The 24,602-nt window shown below is 38.5% G+C and overlaps 1 protein-coding gene and 1 long non-coding RNA gene across 3 annotated transcripts in view; one reads left to right on the top strand and one right to left on the bottom strand.

The window, feature by feature from the left end:
* Positions 1-24,602, top strand: part of LOC133071613 (uncharacterized) — a 352,151-nt gene that overhangs the window by 140,933 nt on the left and 186,616 nt on the right. Inside the window, exon 4 of the long non-coding RNA XR_009696472.1 lies at positions 11,404-11,520. This is a non-coding gene — a long non-coding RNA (uncharacterized LOC133071613). The remainder of the gene's footprint in view (positions 1-11,403; positions 11,521-24,602) is intronic.
* SYNPO2 (synaptopodin 2) overlaps positions 6,274-24,602 on the bottom strand; it is a 200,804-nt gene continuing 182,475 nt past the window's right edge. The window contains exon 5 of one of the 2 annotated variants that reach the window (XM_061164121.1): positions 6,274-10,620. In XM_061164121.1, the coding sequence (XP_061020104.1) occupies positions 10,084-10,620 (537 nt within the window). In that variant the 3' untranslated portion in view covers positions 6,274-10,083. Of the gene's footprint in view, positions 10,624-24,602 lie in introns of both variants that reach the window. The other variant, XM_061164120.1, reaches the window with a different exon arrangement.

Consider the following 24,602-nt stretch of genomic DNA (forward strand, 5'->3'; position numbering starts at 1 on the left):
TCTTGGGCTCCAAAATCACTGCAGATGGTGACTGCAGTCATGAAATTAAAAGACGCTTGCTTCTTGGAAGAAAATCTATGAAAAAACCTAGACAGCATATTGAAAAGCAGAGACATTACTTTGCTGACAAAGGTCCATCTAGTTGAAGCTATGGTTTTTCCAGTAGTCATGTATGGATGTGAGAGTTGGACCATAAGGAAGGCTGAGCGCTGAAGAATTGATGCTTTTGAACTGTGGTATTGGAGGAGACTCTTGAGAGTGCCTTGGACTCCAAGGAGATCAAACCTGTCAATACTAAAGGAAATCAATCCTAAATATTCATTGGAGGGACTGATGCTGAAGCTGAAGCTCCAATACTTTGACCACCTAATGTGAAAAGCAGACTCACTGGAAAAGACCCTGGTGGCTGGGAAGGATTGAAGGCGGGAGGAGAAGGGGATGACAGAGGATGAGATGGTTGGATGGCATCACTGACTCAATGCACATGACTTTGAGCTAACTCTGGGAGGTGGTGAAGGACAGGAAAGCCTAGCATGTTGCAGTCCATCGTGTTGAAAAGAGATGGACACAACTGAGCCACTGAACAACAGATGAGTGGCAGGGTCATTCCAACTATTTTGGGAAAATGGTGATTTCCACCCACTTCTTGATCTTTGATGGTCGGCCTTGGAAAAGGGTGCCTCTAGGTGTGTCATTTAGTTCCTGATGTGTTACAATGAGCATATATTGAGACTTAAGGTCTCAGTTCAGTTCAGTTCAGTAGCTCAGTCCCGTTTGACTTTTTGCAACTCCATGGACTGCAGCATGCCAGGCTTTCCTGCTCAAACTCATGTCTTTCGAGTCGGTGATGCCATCTAACCATCTGAGCCTCTGTCGTCCCCTTCTCCTCCTGCCTTCAATCTTTCCAAGCATCAGGGCCTTCTCCAATGAATCAATTCTTCACATCAGGTGGTCAAAGTATTGGAGTTTCAGCTTCAGCATCAGTCCTTCCAATGAACACCCAGGACTGATCTCCTTTAGGATGGACTGGTTTGATCTCCTTGCAGTCCAGGGGACTCTCAAGAGTCTTCTCCAACACCACAGTTCAAAAGCATCAATTCTTCGTCACTCAGCTTTCTTTATAGCCCAAGTCTCACATCCATACATGACCACTGGAAAAACCATAGTTTTGACTAGACAGACTTTTATTGGCAAAGTAATGTCTCTGCTTTTTAATATGCTGTCTAGCTTGGTCATAGCTTTTCTTCCAAGGAACAAGCGTCTTTTAATTTCATGGCTGCGGTCACCATCTGCAGTGATGTTGGAGCCCCCCAAAATAAAGTTTCTCATTGTTTCCATGGTTTCTCCATCTATTTGCCATGAAGTGATGGGACCGGATGCCATGATCTTAGTTTTCCGAATGTTGAGTTTTAAGACAACTTTTTCACTCTCCTCTTTCACGTTCATCAAGAGGCTCTTTAGTTCCTCTTTAGTTTCTGCCATGAGGGTGGTGTCATCTGCATATCTGAGGTTATTGATATTTCTCCCGGCAATCTTGATTCCAGCTTGTGCTTCATTCAGCCTGGCATGTCACGTGTTTTACTGTGAATAGAATTGAAATAAGCCAGATGACAGTATACAGCCTTGACATACTCCTTTCCCGATTTGGAACCAGCCCATTGTTTCATATCTGGTTCTAACTGTTGCTTCTTGACCTGCATACAGATTTCTCAGGAGGCACATAAGGTGGTTTGGTATTCCCATCTCTAAGCATTTCCCACAGTTTGTTGTGATCCTCATAGTCAAAGGCATTAGCATAGTCAGTGAAGCAGAAGTAGATATTTTTCTGGAGCTCTCTTGCTTGTTCTATGATCCAACAGATGTTGGCAGTTTGATCTCTGGTTACTCTGTCTTTTCTAAATCCTGCTTGAGCATCTGGATTTCTCAGTTTACGGACTGTTGAAGAATTTTGAGCATTACTTTACTAACATGTGAAATGAGTGCAATTGTGTGGTAGTTTGATCATTCTTTGCCATTGCCTTTCTTTGGGATTGGAATGAAAACTGACCTTTTCCAGTCCTGTGGCCACTGCTGAGTTTTCCAAATGTGCTGGCATATTGAGTGCAGCACTTTCACAGCATCATCTTTCAGGATTTGAAATAGCTCAACTGGAATTCCATCACCTCCACTAGCTTTGTTCATAGTGATGCTTCCTAAGGCCCATTTGACTTAGGACTCTAGCATGTCTGGTTCTAGGTGAGTGATTATACCATTGTGGTTTTCTGGGTTATGAAGATCTTTTTGTACAGTTCTTCTGTATATTCTTGCCACCTCTTAATATCTTCTTTTTCTGTTAGGTCCATAGCATTTCTGTCCTTTTTTGTACCCATCTTTGCACAAAATGTTCCCTTGGTATCTCTGATTTTCTTGAAGAGATCTGTAGTCTTTCCTATTCTATTGTTTTCCTCTATTTCTTTGCACTGAACACTGAGGAAGGCTTTCTTCTCTCTCCTTGCTATTCTTTGAAATTCTGCATTCAGATGGATATATCTTTCTTTTTCTCCTTTGGCCTACCTTTTCTTCTTTTCTTAACTATTTGTAAGGCCTCTTCAGACAACCATTTTGACTTTTTGCATTTTTTTTTTCTTGGAGATGATGTTGATCACTGTCTCCTGTACAATGTTAGGAACCTCTGTCCATAGTTCATCAGGCCCTCTGTCTATCAAATCTAATCCCTTGAATCTATTTCTCACTTCCACTGTATAATCATTAGGGATTTGATTTAGGTCATACCTGAATGGTGTAGTGTTTTTCCCTAGTTTCTTCATTTTAAGTCTGAATTTGGCAATAAGGAGTTCATGAGCCGAGCCATAGACACTTGGAGCCATTTAGTTCTAGTCAGCATCGGACTTTGCTTTTACCACGAGACACATCGACGACTGAGTGTTGTTTCCCCTTTGGCTCAATGAACAGGTGATTGTGAACAACAAGACTGAGAGACTAAACAACAAAATTCTGCTCAGTTTATGTTGTGTCCTCAGGCTATGTCATTCTTTCCAAGTTTGTGCCCTGCCCCCTTCCTTCCTATTTCATTATCACTAGAGAATGCTGCAGGACATAAAACCTCTGCCTTCTTTTTATTTTCTTTATCAAATTCATGCTGGACATAGGGCTTGGCTTAGCTGAGCATTGAACTTTGGCTGCTTTATCCCTAAATCAGTATTCTTTTTCCTCTTAGCCCTCTAGTAAGTATCCACTTCAATAAATTGCAGGCATTTTGTATTGCTAATAATCAGACCTGTAGTTTCTGTAGACAGAAACCAGAGAAGATATCATTTGAATTTAAGAACAAAATTTTACTGGCATAAAGTTCCAAATTAAACCACGTTGTGGGAAAATTGGTAACCTCCTCCCCCATTTATTTATTTATTTTAAATTTATTTATTTATTTTAAAAATATTATTCTTTTCTGTCTTATGTACTGGTCTGGCAGAAGGCTGTGGTATGAATGACATGTAGAACAGCAAGAAAAACTACCAACCTCTTGAAATGAGACTATTTCTGACTAAGTCAGGGATCAGCCCTGGGGTCCTACAAAACTGCTGTGGACTCACGTCATCGATTTCTATGCTGCTTAAAAAATGGTTGTTCCATCCAAGTGAGAGTAAGGGCAGTACAAACAGTGTATCTTCTCTAGTTTAAGGATGGCACTTTACTTTCCAACACATATACTACACCTACAGAATACATCTGTAGCTCAATTTTCTCAATGGATAATTTTTTCTAGAAAAGATGATGCTGGCAAAAGGCTAAAGCAGGATCCTCTGAATATTATAGTAATGTAGACAGGGTTCTTCAAGATCAATTTGACCTTAGGTAAGATTGTGCCTTTGCCTATATATACCCCATTATAAGGGCTTCCAAAGTGACGCTGATGGTAGAGAACTCGCTGACCAATGCAGGAGACGTAAGAGATTCAGATTCAGCCCCTGGGTCCAGAAGATCCGCTAGAGGAGGGCATGGCAACCCCCTCCATTATTCCTGCCTGGAGAATCCCCATGGACAGAGGAGCCTAGAGGGCTATAGTCCATGGAGTCACAAAGAGTCAAACATGACCAAAGCAACTAAGCATGTCACTCACATCCCATTATAATTTATTTGGTAATTTAGGGCAAACCTCACACTTATACAGCTCATCATGGTGAGGCAGTCCTGCCCTAGAAAGCCTTTTCAGAAGTATAAATCTTAAAATCCTAAAGAGGTGGTGAAGCTTTTTCCTCTTGGCAGTAAGTGGGAATGGAGGACAGTTTATGAAGAAGAGTGACTGAGAAGTCAAGGAGAAAGAAGGGACAAAATAGCAACGCTTCACTGCAACTTTAGAGAGGAAAAAAAATCATAGCAAGACACACTGGTGGCATTTCCTCATAAAGTTACTTGATTTTTATAGAGGGGTTTGCCAGACTCTTTCTAGAAATATAAACTGTTACATTTTTAAAGACTGTGAATAATGAAATGCCCCTCTGTGAAAAATGCTGCTCCATTAAATTTGAGAAGTCACAGATTTTGCTATTTTCTAAAACGACTGAGTAAAAGTACCTTGTACTAAATACTTCTAGCGTTATGTAGACTAGGGAGACATTGGCTAGTCCCGAAGCATCTCTGTTGCTGTCTTCCTAGTGAGCTAGCTGGGGAATTGGACTCTCCTGGCCTTAGCCTGCCCTCTGGCTCCATGTGGAGATAATGTTACGTATCTCTTGGCATGTTTTGAAATTTGTAGTTTACTGAGTGATAGGAATTCATAAGAAAAAATGGGCATTTTCTATGGCATTAGCATCTTCAGACATGTGAACAAAGAAAGAACAGAGTGTGACTCATCATCTAGTTTATACAAGGGTTAAGTCAGAATCCACTATAGTCAGCCCACCTACAGGCCAGTACAACCTTAGGGGAATACAGGATGGAAAAAACAGGATGATGCATTCTGTGCTTTCTATAAACAGGCCTCTGGGTAGTTAAGTGAGAAAGTGGCAGAAAGTGAAGAGGAACTAAAGAGCTTCTTGAAGGGGGATTAAAAACCTGACTTAAAACTCAACATTCAGGAAACTAAGATCATGGCATCTGGTCCCATCACTTCATGGCAAATAGAAAGAGAAAAAGTGGGAGAAGTGACAGATTTTATATTCTTGGTCTCCAGAATCACGTGAAATTAAAAGACACTTGCTCCTTGGAAGAAAACCTTTGGCAAACCTAGACAACGTATTAAAAGGCAGAGATATCACTTTGCCGACAAAGGTTCATATAGTCAAAGCTATGGTTTTTCCAGTAGTCATGTACGGATGTGAGAGTTGGACCATAAAGAAGTCTGAATGCTAAAGAATTGATGCTTTTGGATTGTGCTGGAGAAGACTCTTGAGAGTCTCTTGGACTGCAAGGAGATCCAACCAGTCAATCCTAACGGAAATCAACCCTGAATATTCATTGGAATGATTGATGCTAAAGCTGAAGCTCCAGTTTTAGCCACCTGATACAAAGAGGCAACTCATTGGAAAAGACCCTTTTGCTGGGAAAGATTAAAGGCAAAGGGAGAAGGGGGCAGGAAAGGATGAGATGGCTAGATGGCATCATCGACACAATGGACATGAGTTTGGGTGAGCTCTGGGAGACGGTGAAGGACAGAGGAGCCTGGCCTGCTGCAGTCCATGGGGTCACAGAGAGTCAGACACGACTTAGTGACTGAACAAAAACAATAAAAGCAGTTAAGATACACACCTCAGGAAGAATTTCAATGACCCCACTTTGTTGCAGAAAAGCATAAACATCATCAGTTTGAGACATCTGCTCTATTTGATTAGCAACAGGCTTTTACTAAGAGGTATACTTGACTGCCAAATATTTTCTAGCAAAGACTTTCATGTGTATACTGGCTACTCCCCCGCCTCTTCAGAGCAGTTTCTCAGAGCTACTGAGAGACTGTCTCCCAGGCTGTCGTCCTCAGTAAGACCCTGAATAAAGCTTAAACTCACAACTCTATGATGTGTGTTTTTCTTTAAGTTGACAGACAGACAAGTACTCACTATCTCTTAAGTTTTTTAAATCTCTAAGATGGTACTCATATTTAGGGAGTATTTCAAGTGCTGGCTCTTTAAAACTATTTTTTATCAGATTGCCAAGAGAGTCATTTTATTTATAATTTTAAAAAAGAAGTATCAAAAAGCTGTGCTGCATGGTCTCACTGACCAGGGAGCTCACATTCCAGCTGATGGTTTTAATAGTATGTAAGAAGATCCAAAGTCATTTTTTAAAAGTGTTACTTAAATATGCTTTATTATGATGAAGCGTTCAGTTTAATCAAGGTCAGTCATGGGGCAGTCTAAAGAGAATAAGTGATCAGAAGCAGTGGAATGACAAACATGGTAGATTCTCTGAATCCAGGTTTTAGGAATTCAACCAACACATTATCAAGTCATATTACCATTGGCCATGCTTTTGCTTAGGACTGATTTTTGAATATTATGAAAGAAAGAATTAATAAAAAGCAATATTAAATTAAGAATAATACTATAATATTAAAATATGGGTCTAAAACCTCTTAACTTACATGTGAAACTGATCATATTTTCAGGTAAGTTGTTTTTTAAGTTTTTAAATGTTGCAGTTAAAATGTTGCCAATCAGCATGAAATTCTTTTAATGTGTCTGGAAGCTGATACTATAGAAACTAAAATTTAAAAATATGTAGTAGATAAGATTAAATCTTTGGGGTGAAGACTATTTCAAAAGAATTTTTTAATAAGGAAAAATGAAAAGGCTCTTTAAATTGATTTTCAAGTTAATTTTTATTACTAATACAATTTTGATTTTCAGTATGCATCTTTCAAACACAGTCTTTTGGGATAAACAAAGGTAGAAATGTTAAGCTAATAAGCAGGAGAACATAGTCTATTTTAGTAGATGTGTGGACAGTGTAAATACTTCTACTTTGAAAAAAAAATCAAATGTGAACATCTACTTTCTCTTACCAACATTTCTACAGTTCCTCTCTAATTATAATAACTGAACCTATTTGATATATTTTTTATCCAAAGTTTCAATTCATTAATGTATATATGTGTATGCTTGAGCCCTAACAGTGTAGCCCTTTCCAATATGAGTGATGGGGCCAAAACATGAGATATAGTTAGATAAGTGGACTAGAATCATGTAGTTTTAAAATTCAAAATACAAACAGTATTTAAATCATCTCAATAACAGATATTTCACACACATGCAATTATATTTTTAAACTGAAGATGGAAAGAGGTGGCAAATTAGTGTACTTCAAGAGAATGCTTTTTAATCATGGTAGCACAGAACTCTTTTACCCCTGTGACTGCTACTAGTAGAACAATGTCTTACAACACATGTGGTATATATTTACAAAGCAGGTGGCACTAACAGCAGAGAACCTGCCTGCCAACGCAGGAGACATAAGAGACGCGGGATGGATCCCTGGGTGGGGAAGATCCCTGGAGGAGGGCATGGCAGCCCGCTCCAATATTCTTGCCTAGAGAATCCCATGGACAGAGGAGCCTGGCGGGCTTCAGTCCATAGGGTCGCACAGAGTCAGACATGATTGAAGCAATTTAGCACACACGCAAGCTCTTCTCTGAAAAGACTATTATTTGGAATATAACACAAACCAATATTTATTTATTTATTATTATTTTGGCTGGTCTGTGCAGCATGTAGGATCTTGGTTCCTAGACCAGGGGTGGAATCCATGCCCCTCATAGTGGAAGTGCGGAGTCTCAAACCACTGGACTGCCAGGGAAGTCCCAGACTGATTTTATTTTTGTCAGAACAGTAGTTGTCTAGGCTTTCTCAGCAGGAATCAGTTGTCTACACGGCAGCCTTAGCTCAAGCATTAGCTTGAATGTAAGCAATCTAACTCTACTCCTTTTGTGAAAACTGGAGATAAACACCCATACATTTTGTGATGATTTGACAACGCACTTCTTTTTTTCAGAATTGTATCTGCAAAGTATAAGTCCTTGAAACATTGACTTCTAATAAAAATGAGACATTAATTTCCCTGTGAATGAAAAATGTACAACTTTCCTGCCATGTGTTATATTTTCTTTTCTTCTTTTTTTTTGATGTGTGGAATAAATTCAGATAGCTTAATACAATGATTGTTTTGATCTAGTGCCTGCAAAGAGGGACATGTCTGTTTCATGATAATATTTAAGTTTAAAATGTATGCATCTCTCTATTTTGAGTCTGGTGAAAATTTTAGTGAATCATATAATGTATTTAAAACTGGAGTATCTAAAATCTAAGGAATGAAGGAAATAACTGCTAGCATTTATAAAAGAAAACAACAAAATAGGATATGATCTTGTACAAAATTCCTTCTGCTAAATTCTACATATCTTAAAACATTGACATCTAAAATAACTGAACCACCACAAGGATTTTTATGTGGGGATTCCTGAGAATTGCTGACAGATTAACCAATATACCAGGCTTTTTTTTTTTAATTCCATAGGAACTCTTTAGGAATCCGTAATTATATCTTCTAATTTGAGATATAATTCAAATTTCTATGAAGTACTCTACTTTTCTTAATAATTGAACAAATTAGTATCTGGGTGATTCTATTACCAATAGAACGTACTGTGATTTCTTCAGCTTTTTTTTTTGTTTGTTTCCAAATAAGGGATTACTTGTATCCTGGCTGTTTTTAAAAAGTATTATTCTGTGAAAGAGACAATCATAATAATAAATTCAAGAGTCAAAAAGTAAAACAAAGCAAAATAATCATATTTAGAAACCTAAGAATGTTTTGAACACTCAAGATGTTTTTACTTTTAAAATATTCTCATACTTGTTTATGATGTAAAGTACTTTGAATTTCCTTGTGTTTAATACTCTGTGGGTGTGACAGTGAGGAGCAGATGTTCAACTGATTGTCTAATGGGCATGCTAACAAGGCATGGGTCATGGAGTTGTCCAAGCAACTGTTTAACTTCCTTTGAACATCCTAATGATGCTTTTCTAAAGAAGCACCACTTGTTACACAGGCTTCTGTGGCATGCTTTCTGTAATTAAATAAATGTTCATGACCTACAGTTGTATAATAACAGACACATCCATCTACCACTTCCTTTAATCCATTAATAGCTTTTTTTCTTCACATCAGCCCTCACTCATGTAGCACATAGCTCAAACCCTGCTACCCAACAATTCCTCTTGGACCTTTAATGATATGTTGTGACACCAATGACCAATCCACTTAAACTTAGTTTGATATTTATATGATGAGCAACAAAAATGAATAATGCATCAAAGATCATTTTACAAATGAGAGAAACTCAGTTCAGAATATCAGAGCTGTTAAGCATATAGGAGATTAAATAATCTGATCTTCTCATCTCACAAGTGAGGACACCTGAACCCAGAGTCTATTCCTGTCTCAGTCCCCTGGCTTTAAATAGATTAAAAATAAATCCTATACCGAAATCTTCTATTCCCCGCGCATTACACCACTTACCTCAGAAGTCCAACTGAAATGTATAATTGTCTTACTCTCAAATATTTATTTCTTTCTGAGAATGTCTTTGTCTCAATTCCAAAAACCAAATATGAATGTTACCAGTTTTTAAAATATATTTCAAATAAATGCTTGAAATAACACCAAGGAAATCCTTTTTATATAATTATTGCCCATACTACCATTGGAAACTTCTCCATTGTTATATTCCTTGCTGTTACTGCTAATAACAATTAGCATACCATGTTTCATTAATTCCATCCTGGACTAAGGCACATACAAGAACATAGTTAATTTTGTTTTAATTGAGAAGAGTTTAGTTGCCTAAATTCTCCATATTAATGAAATAAATGGAATTTCTGTGTCACTAGCACAGGAAATGAGTTCTTTAAAGAAATTCTCTATGCATCTGCAGAGAAGGACGTGATTTACACTCCAGTGTGCATACACACACAGATAAATGACCTATGAGAACAAGCCAAGATCAAAAGTGAACCTAAACTATTAGAAAGTGAAAAACACTGCAAAGAAACATAAAAAAATCTAGGTGGCGTACAACCAGTTCTGCTAACTTCATGTTTGACGTCTCCATCCCCTCGGGTGTGGGTTATAGTTGCAGTTGGTGATGGAGAGACAATAATCAGACCTGGTCTCCAAGGACATTATTTCAGAATCATTTCTGGAAGGCTGCCTGTAATATGCATGCGGTGCCTGTGAACCATACTGGGAGCTGGGCATACTATAATTGGGTAGGGATGAAACATTATATTCTTGCTTTACAAATGAGCCCACACTGGGTTTCTGGGTTTGAGGGACATAGGACAGTCTTGCATTCCATTCCTCAGACGGCCCTGGAAGCACCTTTCTACGAGCTGCTGAGACCACATTTGCCACAATGGACTCCTGAATGTTTCTGGGTCCGAAGGCCTCATCCACTAAGCCAAGAGGAGACTTGGCTGCTGCTTCCCAAGGAGTCAGTCTCTTCTTTGCTTCCTCTAGCCCATCAGTTGGTTTGCTAGTGTAGCCGTAAGCAGGCTGGTATAACCAAGGAGATGTTGCAGAGATGGCAGGTGGGACTGGTCTTCCAGGAAGAGAAAGAGAGCGTCCAGTCTGCTAGAAATAATGAAAATGTTAATATAGCTCATTCATTTTGGCTTATGCTGATTGGCTGTTACTCCAAAGCATTCTCCACACCATTACTAAGCACTATAAAAATCAACAAATCCCCACAATGTTTATAATTAAAACCAAAATAGGCTGCCTCTGCCTGGCGTATTATTAGTGCTGGTCTGGGACTTGACCTACCTTTAGGACCTCCTTCTTGCTCCACTTTTCTGAACCCATAGCTCCAATTGCTACCATCTTTCTTAGGCATCGCCACCATTGCAAGCCCCCTGTCATCACTGGGGCCACCCTTTTTCTATCTACCCTCTTCATATTCATATCTACATCCACAGCCCACCCTCATTCCAGTCCTGTTTTTCTAATACTGAATAAGCACAAGTATATAAATAGCTCTGGAAACAGACCATGTTCTACTGGACTTTGTACTTTTTCCAAGTGACTTTTAATATTTTGTCTTACTTTTATCTTATTTAATATTTCCCATTTGGTGGAGTAGATGACATTTTTTCCAGCCAAGTTCTATTTATATATTGATGAAGACCACATGGATCTTTATTTCATAAGTGTAGTATATTGCCTGTGTCTCTGCAGGAAACAGTTCAGCCACTTGTTTCATTTGTGCTTTGGTTCCTTTTATGCATATTACATTCCTTATTTCTTTGAGAGTGTGTGTCCCTGAAATGTTCCCTTGTGTATACTAAATGTTCAGTTTGTCTAATATCATGAAATACAATTTACTGAAAGCTTTTACTCATTCTGTATTTCCAGGGACCTGTGAAGAAAGCTGAGCGCTGAAAAATTGATGCTTTTGAACTGTGGTGTTGGAGAAGACTCTTGAGAGTCCCTTGGACTGCAAGGAGATCCAACCAGTCCATCCTAAAGGAGGTCAGTCCTGGGTGTTCATTGGAAGGACTGATGCTAAAGCTGAAACTCCAATACTTTGGCCACCTCATGCGAAGAGTTGACTCATTTGAAAAGACCCTGATGCTAAGAGGGATTGGGGGCAGGAGGAGAAGGGGACGACAGAGGATGAGATGGCTGGAAGGCATCACCAACTCAATGGACATAGGTTGGGGTGGACTCTAGGTGTTGGTGATGGACAGGGAGGCCTGACGTGCTGCGGTTCCTGGGGTTCCAAGGAGTCGGACATGACTGAACGACTGAACTGAACTGAACTGGACTGAAGTCTGGTTATACACATTACTTCCTTACGTATTCCCATTTGCTTGAGACTCAGGAAAACTCCTGGCAAAAAAGTAGCAAAGGCACACTTAGGAGAAATTAATCAACTTGGGAGTATCATAGCATTGTGTTTCTTGAACAAAAAGCATTGCCATGCTTTAAAATGTGTTCAAATTGCATAAATGGTTTCAATATCTTTTCTTTCTTTATCAAGTTCTTATATTTAAAATGAATAGCAACACCTAGATTTGGACAAAATATCTCAGATTAAAATGTTTGGGTTTTTTTTTGTTGTTGTTGTTGTTCTATTAGGCATACAAAGGTAGGTGGTTCATTGTTGTTTTGCATATAAAGCATAAGAGAGTCAATATAATGGATCTTGATTCTCTCTTTTTAATCATTGAAACTTTAATAATAATGGAGAACTCCCTGGCAGTCTAGTGGTTAGGACTTGGTGCTTTCACTGTGGGGGCCCCGGGTTTTATCCCTGGTTGGGGAACTAAGATCCCACAAGCCACAGGGCATGGCCCAAAACAAAACAAAAAACACTCCTAGTAAAAACTTGTTTTCATTAATCTCCTTCTCTTAATCTAGATCCAATAAGTTACTATTTAAGGGTTTGGTTTCTATTCCACATTATTAATGCATTCGTTTCATTCATTTAACAAAAATTTTATTGAATTCCTAATATTTCTAGGCATTTTCCTGTGAACTCAAGATTCAAAGATGCTTCAGATAAAGTCCATGTCCTCAGGAAGCACACAATCCAGTACTGTTTTTAGCTCTGCAGTTGTGAGTCAGTCAGTCAGAGGTCAGTTTAGAGAAGAGACTCATTACCTCTATTGACAGAACCAATAGTTTTATACATTAAGAAGTATTAACATTCAGTATGATTAAGGGCTTCCCAGGTAGCATTAGTAGTAAGGAACACACCTGCCAATGCAGGAAACTTAAGAGTCACAGTTTTGATCCCTGGGTCGGGAAGATCCCCTGGAGACGAGCATGGCAACTCACTCCAGTATTCTTGCCTGGAGAATCCCATGGACAAAGGAGCCTGGTGAGCTACAGTCCACCGGGTCGCAAGAGTCGATACGACTGAGCAACTAACACACACATACCCAACCTTCCGTATGATAAAGAGAAATTAGCTCTTATCTCCCATAGGCATGCCTATGTCTGCCTTTGTCCTTACCTCTTTTCTGAAAAGAAACTTAAAATAGCATTGAGTTTACACACACACAAAGTCTCGTAGAATAGACATATGCTAAATATAGCAGCAGTGCAGTGACCTCAAAGAACAAAATGACTGCGGCTCTTCTACATACTCCTCAGTCTGCCAAATGTGACTTCATGCTCCTTTAAGTGCTAACAATAGAATAAAATTACAAATTGTCTTAGGTTAGACATGCACCTGTGGTATAAACAAATAGTTCTTTAGGTACATTGTTGTTTCTGTTCATGCCAAAAATATTTCAGGCCTCTAGTTTCTGCCTGCACCCAAACCCCTAATTCTAACCTATTTCCCCAAAGCAATTTTCACATCTTGTTCTTTGGTGCTATTTCTTTCTGTCAATCTCTGTCCTGAGGCTCATACTGTTCTCTGCTTGGCTGGCTAAATGAAGCCATGTGATCCATCCTGAGCCAGAAATGACCAAAGGGACCTGAAAATAACAGAAGTGTTTCTTCTATTTTGGAGTTTGGAGGTCTGATGGTAGAATCCTAGCATATCATGGGTTAGATTCTGGATTGGAATTTCTACCTTGGATTGTATTATTATCAAAAGAATTGAAAGTTTTGATATGAGAGTGCTTAACTATAACCAAAATGTTAAATTGGTTATTTTTTGTGAATAATATATGATGTGCCATCAAAATGCTTCTTTCTTTTTGTCTCCTACTACCCTTTAATTTTTTTTACCATAAAATTATTTTATTATTAATCTAAACTGGATTAGATTAAGAAATCTATCTTTTAATAAAAGAAATTTTTTCATTGCTGCTGAATGAAAACTTAGGTCCTGTGACATTTGACTTCCTTTTAGGATTAGACCATCATCATCTTAAGTTACTCAAACCATTATGTTTTAACTTATAATATTCCAGCCACTGGAATAACAAATTTAAGTCTCCTCTTAGAGGTCAATCTCTTCTTCCCTAACTAGGGCTCATTTACCTTCAGGGAAGGCAATGTGTTTAGCTTCTTCATGCTTTCTTCCTCTTCCTCTCCCAACTTGCTAACCCTAACTTTTACCCTGAGGTGAAAGTGCAAGGATAGAGAACAAGAAAGAGCAGAATTTTTTTTATATATAGTAACATCATATTCTGGCTTGTCCCTCTCAGAGCCAGGGTGGCACAGAGAAGAAAACTTCTAAGGGATATTTGAAGTCCCTATCACTGGGGACATCTTGTCTGTAGTCCTTGATTAATGTCAGTTCATCTCAATTCTAGAGTTGACTCGTAACTCAATCTACAACCCCTAGAAATCTGTCTGTCTACAGCTTGTAGCTGCTAGGGTCTGTTTGCACCCTTGGACAGGCCCTGGGACGACCCCATCCAACTCTGCCTTCCTTCTGCCCTGCTCTGGTCCATGGGAAACAATCACATCATTTGCCCTTAGGAGTTCAGCAGCAAATTTCCCAATTTTTTGCCAAAACAGTTTTTCAGACCATCTCTCACTCTACAGACATCCTGGGAGGGAGTTAGACCCCAGCCTACTCTGACCTCCCATCCATCCCCATGCTGACATCTCATACAAAGTCCTTTAAGAAGCCACTTTGACTCTCTTTCCTCACAAGGCTGGAAGTGAGACGGCAGGGTCCCCCAACAACATCTACTCTAAACACACACCTTGATCTACAGACTTCCAGAGATCCACCTCACAAAATCCTTTCCTCCTGCCAGACTCTGACCCCCTTTAATAACCTGGACCTGACTCAGGGGTTCAAGAATTGTGGCAGTGGTGTGCTCATCTTTGAACACATGAGGGATACTCATGTCTCCTGTTTTCCCCATAAAGTCTGTGTTTATCTGGAATCTCACTTCAGGGCACAGCATCTCTTGTATTTGAGGGCCTAGGAGGAAACATCTACTTTTAATATCCTATTATATAATATTATCATTTCATTAGAGAGTATACTTCTTACTTTCTTTTTAAAATGAAATATAGGCTAAAAATAAAATGATATGTGTGTTTGTTTATTTTCCTAGTAACATCAAACAGTCTTGAGTTGAAACCTTTACCTCATCCAGGCCTTGCTCTAGAGAAGGGAGCTCACTAGTTTCCAGGCCATCTCAGTCTTTAAGCTCTAAGTGTTGAGAATGTCTTCCCTATATTCAAGCAAACTTTGCCTCCCATAACTTTACCCCATTGATCGCAGTAACATAGAATGCATCTACTTACACTTCTGTCCAATCATCCCTTCATATATTCCCAGTTACTTCCATTCTCTTGGAACCCTTCCCTATCCTTATACTATTCTTCACTTTTCCAACTAAGGGGAAATAACATCAATGGTATTCATTCTCTCAAGTTTTCTACATTTTTCTTTTCCTAGTTTTTAGATAAAGCTAATACAATGATAATATCTTGATCTCCTTAAGTAGATGTACTTAAATAAACAATTGCCAGAAGCAAACCAATGAAGATATCATTCAAATTGACCAAATTGCTGTGTCCTCTGGCAGGTCACATAGTTAATATTGGACTTACTAACAGTAGTCTGTGTGTACTTAGAGTAGTGTGTCATTTAAGTGTTGAATCTTGAGAGTATATGTCAGTCTTTAGCTGGTCCAATATAATGTGAATTGAAGGCTACGAGCGTTTGCACTGAACTCACAAATTGCCTGATGTTACATATTCCCATCAAAAGAATAAACTGGAAGGAAGTGTTTTCCTACCTCTGCCTTTAATAAGAGCCACCACTACTAGATCACTTACTGTGTGCCCAGTGGTGATGCTTAATTGCTTTATGTGGAATATTTCATACAATCCTTCATATAACCCCATGAAGTGGGCACTTTTAAAATCCCTGTTTTCCAGATGAGGACAGTGACACTTAGAGAGGCTAAGTAAGTTCCCTGAGGGTAGAAGGCTAGTAAGTTCTGGTGTAGGGGGAGTTGAACCCAGGCAGTCTCATATGAAGTTTCTTTTTTTTTTTTTTATATGAGGTTTCTTAATCAAACACATATGGCACTATACTTGCAATGAAATTGTTTAGAAAAAAAAAATTACTTTTTTTCCAAAAAAAAAAAAAAAGATTTGAGGGACTCCCCTGGTGGTCCAATGGTTAAGACATTGCCCTCCTCAGGAAGATAAGATCCCACATGCCAAAAACCAAAAACAGAAAACAAACAATATTGAAACAAGTTCAATAAAGACTTTAAAACAAATAAAACATTGCTTTAAAAAAGGAGGGGGGGGACTTCCCTGGTGGCGCAGTAGATAAGAATCCACAATTACTGAGCCCCTGTGCCACAATTACTGAAGACGGCATGCTTTAGGGCCCACTGGCCACAAGTAACGAGCTCTTGTGCAGCAACTCCTGCAGCCTGCATGCCCTGGAGCCAGCAAGTCGCAGCTGCGAGCCTGTGTGCTGCAAGTGCTGACGCCTGTGCAGCAAGAGCCTGTGCCCTGCAACAAGGGAAGCCCATGCACCACTGCAGAGTGGCCCCGCCTCCTGAAACTAGAGGAAGCCTGCACGCAGCAAAGAAGACCCAGCGCAGCCAAAAGCAAGTGAGAAATAAAACAAGCAACGAGCTCAAGTAGATAAGTAAGAAATAAACAAACAGGCAGTGTATACAAAAAAAGAAATTTGAGTCCAAGAAAACTAAATGGAATGAGACTTTAGAAATTTTGGAAAGGGACATTGAAATCTTAAATTTGGATTAATTGATATTGGCATCTTGCCAGTTGCCACAAGCACCAGTAGGCGCAGTGCATAGGAATATATCACATGAGAGGCATTCCCTCTCTCTGAAGGGGAGACAGGGCTCTCTGCTTTCAGGTCAGCTGAAAAGCTCAGAGGATCTGGGGGCCGTTCTCCATTTAACATGAACCATCTTTTATGTCAATTAGATGTTGACTTATACACATATCTTGTTAATGAAGTAGCTTAGTGAGCTTCCTTGTTACACAGTCTGGTAACCAATTTAACCTGACATTTTAAAAAAGGAAAGGTCAGCTGAGGTTTACCTGGGACAAAGAAGTGAATTCTAAAGCAATGCAAATTGCCCTAGAAGCCAAAGAAGTTAAATGTGATATACTGATATATGCTTTGAAGTTCAAACTATTTCTTACCATAAACCTTAAAAGCTAAAAGAATTGTCTTGACTGAAATCCTGCTCACACATGCACATTAGAGTCTCCAGCTGACAAATATTATTTCAACTTCTTTCTCTCTAAACATATATGAACAGTAAACACTCATGATATCCCTTATCATAAACAGATTCCAATAATAGCCAACAGGAATAAATGGCATTTCTTTTGTCTTTTAAATCACTGGTTAAAATTTCTACAAACCAGGGGTCCATAAAGGGGCACATGGGTACAAGAAAGCAACGGGCCTTAGCCAGTTTTCCATTTGCTCAGGTCAAAATATCACTATTTGGAGTGATTGTTGACCCCACACCTGAACTGTCAGCTTTAAAACACGTCCAGCATCTGAACATTGCCTACCTCTTCCGTTGGTAACATCCCAAGCTAAGCCATCGTACTCTTTTCCTGGATGATTGCTGTAGCCTCTCAGTTTCCCGGGTTCACCCTTGCTCCTTTAGCCTGTTCTCAATATGGCAGCCAACATTATCTTGTTAAAAACCTAAGTCAGATTATGTCACTTAGTCCTCTGTTTAAAACTCTGTCATGGCTTCTCATTTCAAAACAGGGAACTCCAGGTTCTTTCACTGAGCCACAAGGCCCTACAGGACTGCTGATTTCACACCTCCTGTACCTCTGATTTCATCTTTCCTGTTCTGTCGCTCCCACTTTACTCCAGCCACACTGGCCTCTTTGTTATTTGAATAGATCAGGTCCACTCGTGTCTCAGGGCCTTTACACTTGCTGACCCTCTGCCTGGAACACAGAACTCCAGGTATCAGCATGACCCTACTTCATTTCCTTTGGGCCTTACCCAGATATCATATGGTCACTATTGGCTGTTCTCAGTCTCTCTCTCTCTTCTCACACTCAAGATTCCCTCTCCCCCTTGCCACCTTTATTTCTACCCTTAGGCTGATGCTTATCTAACATAATAAGTGTTTATTTAATTATTCCGTATATCTGCTTCTCCACTCTAAATTTACCTCCATCCAAAGTAGGGGTTATTGTTTTACTCATTTAGACATCCCTTGATCTAGAACAGTGCCTAGCAAGTAGATGTTTCATAAGCATTTGTGAAATGAATCAACAATTTCTGTATCAGACTGCCGTAATCAGGAACTATGGTTATCTTTACCAAAGTTTTTGGTCATGTCCTAAGATGTAGCCCTTCTCACCTGTCAGTTACATATGGTGAGGGCTTCACACAAATAGACCCATTTCTGCCATCCCCAATACATGCACACCAAGATGTCTGGCAAAACAGATAGGATTAATCAACATTTACAGACAAATCAAAATTTCTAAACAGGTAAAAGATTTTAACATGTTTTAAATAAATGATTTGCTTTTAGGTCAGTGGAAGTGTGAGGGTTTTAAACTGCTTTAATTCTCTAAATGAGAGAAGTCATGGAAAATTATACATGAATCCTAAAGAAAGCCCAAAATCTATTTGTAAGATTTAAAAATTAAGACCAAAGAAGAAAAAGATAATGGAAATTAGGATGAGTTAGAGTTGTAGAAGAAAAAGTTGAAAGTTAATTTACCACTGAGATTGCAAACAGGTATAGGAAATGGCAGTTTTAGCTAGCTGATCTCTTAGGTGCCCTTCCAGTTCTAGAGAGTCTTCACTTATAATTTCCCTGAAAGTGGAAGCAGGTCAACATCAGAAGGAAGTTCTCCATAGGGATATAGAATTCCTTTATCTAGAGATCTTTAAATATAGGCCAAATGCTTCCTTGAGATAATTTGGATACAGTTAGGTAGTCAGGAGAATTTTAAGGTTATTTTTGTTCTAGTCTCTTAATAACAGTGTCTTATTTCCTGGGACCTGTCTTCTCAAGTGAATCTTAAATCTTTTCCTACCGAGTAGAGTTTTTGGGAATTCGGTTGTAGCTCTCTCTTATCAAAAAAAGAAAAAAGAAAAAAAAATAGAAGCATGTCCATTTCTTTAGATAGAAATCAACAGTATTAGTCTGCTTACTAAAAATGTACAGATAACCAGTACAGATGGCTCAGAGGTAAAGAAACTGCCTGCCAAGCAAGAGACTCGGGTTCGATCCCTGGGTTGGGAAGATTCCCTGGAGAAGGAAATGGTAACCTGCTCCAATATTCTTGCCTGGGAAATCCCATAGACAGAGGAGCCTGGTGGCTACAGTCCATGGGGTCGCAAAAGAATCAGACACAATTTAGCAACTAAACAACATTTATCTTAATTCATCTTAGACTAACTATCAGATTAAATTTTGGGTTCTAAAACAATAGACTTTAAAAAAATATAGTTTCATTTTAGATTTGAAGACAATCTCTTTGTGAAAAAGAGTAAGAGTTCTAACTGACAATAGGAGCCAGTATGTTGTATGGGAAAGAACATGAATTTTGACATCACATTGACCCAGGAGACCTGCCTTTGCCTCTTTTTACCCATATGATTCAACCTCTCCCAGCCTTACTTTCATTAGTTGTAAGATGGTAAGAATGCTGGCTAGTTGCTTCAAGATTATGGGTAGAGTAGAGATTGTGTTTATAAATCAAATGCCACGTTATTGTGAGAAGAGTCTGCGAGGCCTTAAAAGGTGTCAGAGACCTGGTAGAACCTTTTGTTCAAGAGGCAACTGCATAGGCAGGCTGCTGACCCAGGATAAAAATAGGAGGAAGCTGCCTTTGAAGTGGCATTAGCACCGCACGCCTCAGATACTGTTGTGCCAGCCACTGCCTCCCTCCTGCCAGAATGCAGGCAGCAGGGTTAGCCAGAAACATCACCACTGACCTCATCTCTCTGCAAGCTCTGGGTGGACCAAAGTATAGACTTCTCAGTCTTTTTTGACCTTCTGTTATGGAAGAATAAAAATAACATTTAACTTAATGTTGAAGACTGATGTTAGGCAGGAATCTATGCATTTATTTCTGTGGTCCCTTTCATCTTAGAAGCAATGATAACAACCCACTATAGTATTCTTGCCTGGAGAATCCCATGGACAGAGGAGCCTGGCAGGCTAAAATCCATAGGGTCACACAGAATCAGGCATAACTAAAGTGATGAACGCATGCATAGAATTTTTACTATGTACTAGTCACAGTAATAAGCATTTTTTGTCTATTAACTCATTTAATCCTCCCAACAATTCCATAATCCCCAATTTCTGCAAATAAGGAAACTGAGGCAGAAAAATTAGGTGATTTACTTGAAGTCACACAGCTCATGTTTGTAAAGGGAAATTGAAGAATTAATGCTATAGGTAATAAAAACTTATGTAAATAATGTGTTTTAAGGCATTTAATCTTTTAGTGGAAAGACATAATGCTACTACACAGCAGTTTTTGCCCTCTCACTTTCCATCATCCTCAGAAAAGAAGTATATCACTCTAAAAATTATAACCTGTGAAAATACTCCTGCTAATATAGACTGTGTTCTATTTAAGTAGCTGAATTGCTATTTTAATTTTTTGTAATTTTTGGAGAAAAGCCTTACTTAATTCTTGGAGAAAAGCCTTACTTAAGTGTATTTTTATAAAAGTCTACTTCAATTACTTTGAACAGAAAAATAGAATCTTTTACATACATATCGAAATGTTTTCTGATGTTTTCTCCTCAAAGTTTTAAACAGTAACAGTTAAATAGATTCCCACTATAGAATGCAAATTGATGTAGCTACTATGGAGAACAGTAGGGAGATTCCTTTAAAAAGTAGAAATAAAGCTACCATATGATCCAGCAATCTCACTACTGGGCATATACCCTGAGTAAACTATAACTGAAAAAGACACATGTACCGCAATGTTCATTGCAGCACTATTTACAATAGCTAGGACTATTGTGAAAGCAATATTGTAAATATTGTAAAAGCAACCTAGATGTCCATCGACAGATGAATGGATAAAGAAGTTGTGGTACATATATGCAGAGGAATATTACTCAGCTATAAAAAGGAATGAATTTGAATAAGTTCCAATGAGGTGGATGAACCTAGAACCTACTATACAGAGTGAAGTAAGTCAGAGAAGAACAAATACGGTATATTAAGGCATACATATGGACTCTAGAAGGACGCTACTGATGGACTCACTGGCAGGGCAGAAATGGAGACGCAGACGTAGAGAACAGATGTGTGGACGCAGGCTGGGAAGGAGAGGGTGGGACAACTGGAGAGAGAGCGTGGAAACATACTTACCGTGTGTAAATCAGAGAGCCAGTGGGGATTAGCTGCATGAGCTCACCGAGCTCAGAGGGATGCTCTGTGACAGCGGGGGGGTGGGATGGGGTGGGGTGTGGGAGGGGGTTTCCAGACGGGGGGGACACATGTCTACCTATAACTGATCCACACTGACATATGGCAGAAACCCATACAATACTGTAAAGCTGTTACCTTCAATTAAAAAGCAATAATTTTTTTAAAGTTATATAGATTTCCACTATAGAAAAGAGTGAATGATAGGAAGAGTTCAGCTCTCATCAGTTTCTAGAGAAAATTTCACAATAAATAAAGGTGTCTATCCTATATGAAATAAATGAATTTTTGACCTTGTGGGAGGGTTTTGCAGAGAAAAATTATCAGTGCCTGGTATATAGAAAGCATTTCATAAAAGATAGTCATCTTTATTAGTATAAAATTAATATTTATACTATATCTCATTTGAATTATGTTAAATTATCAAACCCACTTAAAATGTGTTTAACTGTGTGAATATACCTTTAGCTGTTCATAATATTCTAAACACCTTTCTTTCCTGAAACAAATCCAGGCAACCATCTCCTCCCTCACTCATTCACAAGAAGAAAAGTTACCATGAATATGCATTTATCCTTAGAAGGAAAGTATGAATAAGAGATCGTTTCTATAGCTTATGTGCCTGCTATTTGAAGTAGAGTTAATATCAGTTAAGCAAACTTGTTTCCCAGCTAGAATGCATTTTGCTTTCTTTGAGGAAAATTTATCAGCTAAGATATTAAGAATTCTTAAGATATATGTGGGTGCTAGAGAAAAACTTGCTTGGGCCCTTTGCATGGTAACATTCTCCAGATTTCCCACTGGCAGATTTTTAAGCAATCCTACTGTAACAACTCCTGATTACATTTATAAAACTGGAAAATCAAGCTGCTTAATGTTAGTGACAAACACATCAACAACTACACAACATGTGACATTATTTCATAAGGATGTGGAGGATACAGCATGGGGCAAATGACTTAAGTGATCTTTGTAACTGTTTTTCTATTAAGTTTCCAAGTTTATTAAGTGGATACTTTGATTCTTATTCTGGGCCCCCAGGGAAAATGTTTAACACAATGTTTGTTGGGAAGTTTAAGATTTAGCACCAAATCATATTTATGTTTCCTTTGTCAAAAACATGGCCCCAGAGTGATGTTTAAAATTGGGAATAAAAAAATATAAGCCTTCATCTGGGAAATCACCAACTTGTTTTCTTAAGTACAGAGGAGATAAAAATTTTGCTTAATTGCCTAACCATAGCTCTCTGGTACAAGTGATAAATTTTACTTAATGATATCTTTCTTGTTTGAGGGAATTTATACAGTAATTTCATATATGTCATTTCATTTTAAAGACATAGGAATGGCATAAAGTGGGATTTTCAAATGAATAGATAAAAGACCACTAAGGGGGATAATAGATTAAAGCAGAGTGTACAGTGATAGCCCTGATGGTGTGCTTTTCAAATGCAAACAGGAAATACGGAAACATCTTCTAACAGAAGAGTCCAGGTACCTTCCTTCAAAATAGGAAGTATTTACCTTACTTGAAAATACTAATCCTGGGTATAAATGTAATCCCACGAATGGTTCAAAGGGATGTCTCATAAAGTGTTAGGATGGCTGTCTACTTGTCAAACGTTCAAAATTAGAGAGCAAATATTTAGCTTTGCCTTTGGCATTAGCTGTTATTACAGCTTTTCCTATTGGCATAGCTCTCTTAAAGCACTTACAAAACAGCAATATATAATTATCTAGACAAAACATTGCATATTAATACTATAGCAAATTTTTATATGTAGACCACTCATTTATTCAAAAGATCTCATTCCTAGTTATTTCCCTGACCACTCCTCATTTCCCAAGTTCACCTTCAATTTGATATGATGTTAATAAATTATTGACTATCCAACTGCTAAACAATTGTTTCACTTTCAGTACTGACTCATGCAAATATACAGATGAATGAACAAAAGCCTTACCAAATAGCTACAAACATTTCATCAGCCCTCTAAGCCACTTTGGTTGTGTAGTCTTAGTCTAATATAAAAGGTAAATTCTTCTGGAGGTACTAATATGTCTAGGCCCTTGTAAATACACATTTGAGATTGAAAGAAGAAAAGAGATCCTTCAGTAAGATATATGTCTGAAGTTCTTATGCAACTATCCATTAAAAAAAAAATGCTGGGGAAGGGATGGGGGAAAAAAATGTCCAAGAGCTTATCTATTTGCAAAAATATTTCTTACTTACACCAGTCAAAAAGTACCTCTCAAGCCTGTTTTGATGGTTGTTTCCTAATTCTGTCCTTGTTCTTAATTTTGCTTCTTTCAATATTCATAAATCTAATGAAGATAAGTCCTTTTTAACATATAGTTAATAGATCAAGTGACCACTGACCAGCTGAAATCACACATGTTACTGACCTGGGCTGGAACTTTTGTGTGTTTTAGCTGAGAAGAAACTCATGTCCCAATTCTTTCACATTTTACAGAGCCTGAAGGAGGTGTGGGTAGGGGGAGCAGCTCTTGCAATTTCTTATTGTGGGTCACATAGTCCCAGGTGAAATCCAGCTTTGATGTTACAACTGGTTGTCTACATCAGTGCAGTTTTTGCAAAAAATGAAGTCTAATAAGACAAAATGAAGTCTGACAATGCAGCGCATCCCTATGGTACACTGACAATTAAATGTCTATGCACCATTCACAAAATAAGATTTGGATTTTGATCCCAGTTGACTGACAGTGGTAGGTAGGATACGACAGAAGTTGGGGGGGGGGGGGGGGGAAGGGACAAAACAGAGGATGAAGAGTAAAGAAAAAAGATCAATATTAAATAGTCCTTTTTGTATGAATGCACAATACATTTGACATGATTTTATAAACTGGAACATGTGCATGCTAACAGCAAAGAATAGAGATCTGGTGATTGAGGTGAAATGATTAGACAAGAGTAGGAGAAGTTCTGCTTTTCAGCATTACAAACCCTGTTCTTACTTTACCTAAGGGAGCCTGACCGCTGCCCTAGGACTAGAGGTGTCTCTGAGTTTCAGAATGCTCCCTTCTCAGGAAGTGTGTGTGTGTGTGTGTGTGTGTGTGTGTGTGTCAAGAATAGTCAGGAGGAATTATAATCACTTTACAGACATTGGAACTAAAGCAAATCCTCTTGTCAGTGCTTTAAGGAAAGAAAAGTTATTCTCTAACCTCCTACTCTCTCGTTAGTAAAATGACATCTTTAATTTTAAGCTGTTTTTCTTCAACTACT

This window comes from Dama dama, chromosome 17 (genome assembly GCF_033118175.1).
Source record: "Dama dama isolate Ldn47 chromosome 17, ASM3311817v1, whole genome shotgun sequence".
NCBI lineage: Eukaryota > Metazoa > Chordata > Mammalia > Artiodactyla > Cervidae > Dama > Dama dama.